The 4511-nt window shown below is 42.9% G+C and overlaps 1 protein-coding gene across 1 annotated transcript in view; it reads left to right on the plus strand.

The window, feature by feature from the left end:
- The first annotated feature begins 817 nt into the window (after nucleotides 1-817).
- The window catches only part of LOC103154146 (long-chain fatty acid transport protein 1-like), a 9717-nt gene continuing 6023 nt past the window's right edge, over nucleotides 818-4511 (plus strand). Inside the window, exons 1-5 of the mRNA XM_007575330.2 lie at nucleotides 818-1261; nucleotides 1381-1553; nucleotides 1642-1780; nucleotides 1882-2137; nucleotides 3918-4088. Coding sequence (XP_007575392.1) covers nucleotides 1384-1553; nucleotides 1642-1780; nucleotides 1882-2137; nucleotides 3918-4088 — 736 coding nt within the window. The 5' untranslated portion in view covers nucleotides 818-1261; nucleotides 1381-1383. The remainder of the gene's footprint in view (nucleotides 1262-1380; nucleotides 1554-1641; nucleotides 1781-1881; nucleotides 2138-3917; nucleotides 4089-4511) is intronic.

A 4511-nucleotide genomic window follows, 5' to 3' on the forward strand; every position in this document is an offset into this window, starting at 1 on the left:
ATTGATTGATTGATTGATTGACTCCTCCGCTGCCATCCTAAAAAGAGCGCAGAAAATGACGTCACATCGCCCGCGACTTCTCCTTTAGTTCGCTGATTGGTCCGGTTAAAATTCCACCGGAAAAAATCCACTTCAATGGGAGAAAGCTTAGACTGAACAGAAGAAATCCAGCGGAAATGGCGCACGAAGGAAATCGGGTCAGGCTAATACATTTGGAGCTTTTAATTATTCATTTGAACGGCCTTTATAAATAGTAATACAACATAAACTTTTGTAATTTTTTCCCCATTAAGTTCAGACACTTTTAAAAACACGAATTGGATTCACAAGATTAAATCATCGTTTTTCGAAGTGAAATCCGCGAAGTAGTTACCTTTAGCTTTACAATTATTATACAGCACAATTAAATACTCTACATTAAAACCAAAGAACAAAACTTGTTCTCAGGTCAGCGGATGTGCGTGTTCAATCGGGCCTTAATGTGATCCGTAGTCATGTGATTAAAGCGTCTCCTCCACGCTGCCCAGCGAGATTCACTGCTGTATCTACGGCAGAGTGATGGATCTCGTCAACCGAGCCTCTGGTCGGGTTTTGCGCTGCCTCTGGCCACAGTTTTTTTTTTTTTGTTTTTGTTTTTTCCAGCAGGCATTCAAAGTTTTCAGCTTTCATCTCCTGAATGGCCAGTCTGTATTACTTATATTTAAATACCGTTACGTTATTGGCACACAGGTAGAGAAGGAGCTTGGAGACTGTTTAGCCAATCAGGACGCAGAACACAATGCACTGTGAAAAAAACAAAACAAAAACTGCACGCGTTATAGCGAGGGATCACTGTAATCCAAAGTAGGACAAAAGCATACATACAGGTTCAAATACAGCAGTATTTGAGTCAATATTTCTTAGCAAGTTACTCTTAAACCCCATGCTTTTTTTTTTTTTTTCTCGAAGCCATCATTGCGCCCCCCGGCATTATTCTGACAAGACCCATAAAGTAAGAAAGAAAAAAAAAAAAGCTCCTTGTTCCTCGTAAAAATACAGCTCGGTTTTGGCTCGGGGCAGATGAGTAACACACCCCACTGTGACGCTGGAGATATGAGTTGCAACCTGCTCTGCTCTCTGCTATGCGCTGCTTATCAGGCACTTTATTCCTGACAGCTGCTCTGGAAACATCTGCTCTGAGCGGCTGCTGCTGCTCACCCTGTGCATTAATTACTTCTGGATTCTCCTTCCCAGTGGAGCCTTTTATAAAATCCCTGAACAGGTAAATAAATCGTCTCCTTCTCTCTCTGTTTCTTAAAACCCATTTTTTCCCCCCTCATACTCTTTTTGAATCTTGTTTGTTTTTGTTTTGTTTGTTTTTTTGTTTTTTTCTTATTGCAGACAATGAAGCTGCTGATTTGTGTCCTTGCGAGCTTGGTCTTCTTGGCTCCCCTGAGGCCCGTCTCCATCCCCTGGCTGCCCGGCCTGATTGCAGGGCTGGGCGTCCTTGCGGTCTGGATGGGGTCCTGGAAGAACATTCGTGTTGCTGCATGCACCATCAAGAGAGACCTGATGTATGCAAGTGTTCTGTTGTGCACGTCTTACTCCTGTTCTTCCTGATTTTCCGTCATCCCCTCCATTTTTGTCCCCTCTTTTCAACAGGTGTCTGGCTGCTATTGTGAAAGTAAGACTTTCCATGCACAGAAATGTGCAGAATAAAAGAACCATCCCTGCCTTGTTTGCTCAGAAGGTGCTGCAGCATCCAGACAAACCCGCCTTGATCTTTGAGGCTACGGGAGAGGTGAGAAAAAAAAAGAAAATAAAGACATTTCAAAAGTGGTGCAAAATCCCCAGAGAAATCTGAATGAAACTTATTTACTTTTGCATTTGTATTTCCTCCAGGTTTGGAGTTTTAAAGATCTGCAGGAGCGATGCAACGCCGTGGCTCACTTGGCTCTGGCCCAGGGCTGGGCTGAGGGGGATGTGGTGGCCTTGTACATGGAGAGTCATCCGTCGGTGGTTGCTCTGTGGCTGGGGCTGGCCATGGTGGGCGTGGAGGCCGCGTTCATCAACCACAACCTGCGGCAGGAATCGCTGCTGCACTGCGTTGGAGTATCTGGCGCTCGGGCCGTGGTGTTTGGAGCAGAAATGACTGAAGGTGGGAGGCAAAGCGACACGCGCCCGACATAAAGATACATTCGCTGCACAAAATGACGTTTTTTTTTCCCCCTCATTGTCTGACACTGAATCAGATGAAATGTTTTGTTTTTGGTCAGTTTCTTTCTATTTGCTAAATGCCAAAATTGTAAAAACAATTTTAGAGAGATTTTTTTTGCACTACTTTTGTCAGAGTTACAAGTTTAAATACTGCAAGATTACAAAGGTTTTTTTTTTTTCTTTTTCTAACAAAAACTCAGGGAATGACTTTAAGGCTTTCTAACTGATTCATTTACAGACTTTGAGTGAAAAGGACACAAACCTGGTAGAGGCAACACTTCATACACACTTCTCCTTTGTGTGGCTTAATGGAAACATTAAAAGCAGTCAAGGTATCAGGAAGTGAACTGTGAACCATGAAGCCATGGGAACAATTTCCAAATGCCAAAACGTGCCACAAATGTTTGTTCGAACAAATGCAATCAATGAGCCAGAGATGAAAATTAGCAAAATATACAAATCCACCTTAAAACAAAAGCAAAAAGACTTTGTGAAGTCGTTGTCTAAAGCTGGTCAGAGTGTCATTAGAGTGGAAGGAGTCCATTATCGGACCACACAGTGAGGAGGAATCCCTTACTCCAAAAACCAGCTTACAGTTTGCAAATGCACTCATTGGACAAAGACCCTATGTTTGTTTGTTTGTTTGTTTGTTTGTTTGGAGACGCATCCTTTTTTTTTTTTTTGACTAATTGAAATTGAAACGTTTGGCCAGAGTGACCATCACTGCATTTAAAAGAAACAAGCGTAACCATCCCAACAGTAAGGTACGGTGGTGGCAGGATCATGTTACGTGGGTCAGCACATGCAGCAGAAGGTGCAGGGAGCACTTAAGACATAGATGATATCATGAAGAAAGACTAAATTAAAACGGGTCTACCCATTTAAAATGAGCTACAAAGTGCCTAAAAGACAAGAAACATCTGTTTTTCACGAAGCTCTGATGTCTCTCCTATAACCTGAGAGCAGAGCTGAAAAGACGTGTGTGTGACTAAGGCGAACTGCAAACTTCACTCAGTTCTGTCAGGAGGAACGATCCAAGACTCCTGCAAAGTAAAGCGACCCAATCACATTGTTTAAAAGGCAAAGAAGCTAATTTACACTACTTAAGTATTTCCTAAAGAAGTGTAAATTAGCTTCTTTATTTGAAAAAAAAAGGTAATAAAAAAATATCTAATATATTCTGGCAGTCTTTGTTCTTTCGTGAATCATCTTGGTAATTGAACCAACCTGAAATAGAAACGTCTCAGTCTGATTTAATGAAGGAAGGAGGTTTTCCGTCTGCATACAGAGAGCATCTCAGATATCCGTTTTCAGCAGGACGGGAGCTTAATGCTGGAAGATGCTGATTAACGGCTACATCTTATTAAATTAGAATATGATCAAAAACTTCATTAATTTCGCTAATTTGGCTCTGAAATGATCCTCATTAGACTCACGCAGAGCAATAAATCCACAGGGTTTACTCTTGTTGTTCTTGGCTAGTTGTTTGGCAAAATCACCGAATATTACCACAACATGTCACCGTTCATAATTAACCCATAACGTTATTAAAATACATTAACGTTTCGCTGAGACGCACCCGTATCAAAACGAACCGAATGCAGAAGATTTCATCCGAAATACAAGCTATGAATCTTTTTTTTTTTTGTGAGCAATCTCTTGAGGAAAAGTGTTGCCCCTCTCCGCATTCCTATGCGCACCACGCTCTGTTTTTCTTTCAGCGGTGTCAGAGGTGTCAGGATCCCTGCAGCCCGGCACGACTCTGTTCTGCACCGGCGGTGAGGAGGAGGATGGGGAGCAGCGCTGCAGCTTCCAGGCCCAGAGTCTGGAAGCCCTGCTGACCTGCTCGCCCACACACCCGCCGTATTACAAGCTGAGGAAAGGCTTCAATGGTAACACTCTGCAGCTTGTTTAGCCCCCCCAATGCTTAATGTGTGCATGCGCGTGGCTGCAGTTATATTTCATGGGTTTTTTTTTTTTAAATACTTTGATTGCACCACATTTTTCTCAGCAGGTCTTTGCCTGCCAGATCGCTCTCTTTCTCTTGCGATCCAACCCGTATTAACACGCAGACAGCACAAAAACGCTCATGCAGACCTCACCGTCGGTCTCTTGCGTGGTGTTGTAACTCTTTAAATGTCATTAAAAGTTATATTTAAATAATCACTCTAGACTGGCAGCATCCCAACTAATCAGTTCTGTTTCTGTCTTGTGGTTGTAGTATCGCATTCCTGAGTTATTCTTCATGTCTTTGCTTGCTCGGTCTGTCAGGGGAGAAAGGAACATGTTTGGGGCTAAAGGGAGGGGCGGGGGGG

Source organism: Poecilia formosa, unplaced genomic scaffold (assembly GCF_000485575.1).
Source record: "Poecilia formosa unplaced genomic scaffold, Poecilia_formosa-5.1.2 Scaffold375, whole genome shotgun sequence".
Classification (NCBI taxonomy): Eukaryota; Metazoa; Chordata; class Actinopteri; order Cyprinodontiformes; family Poeciliidae; genus Poecilia; species Poecilia formosa.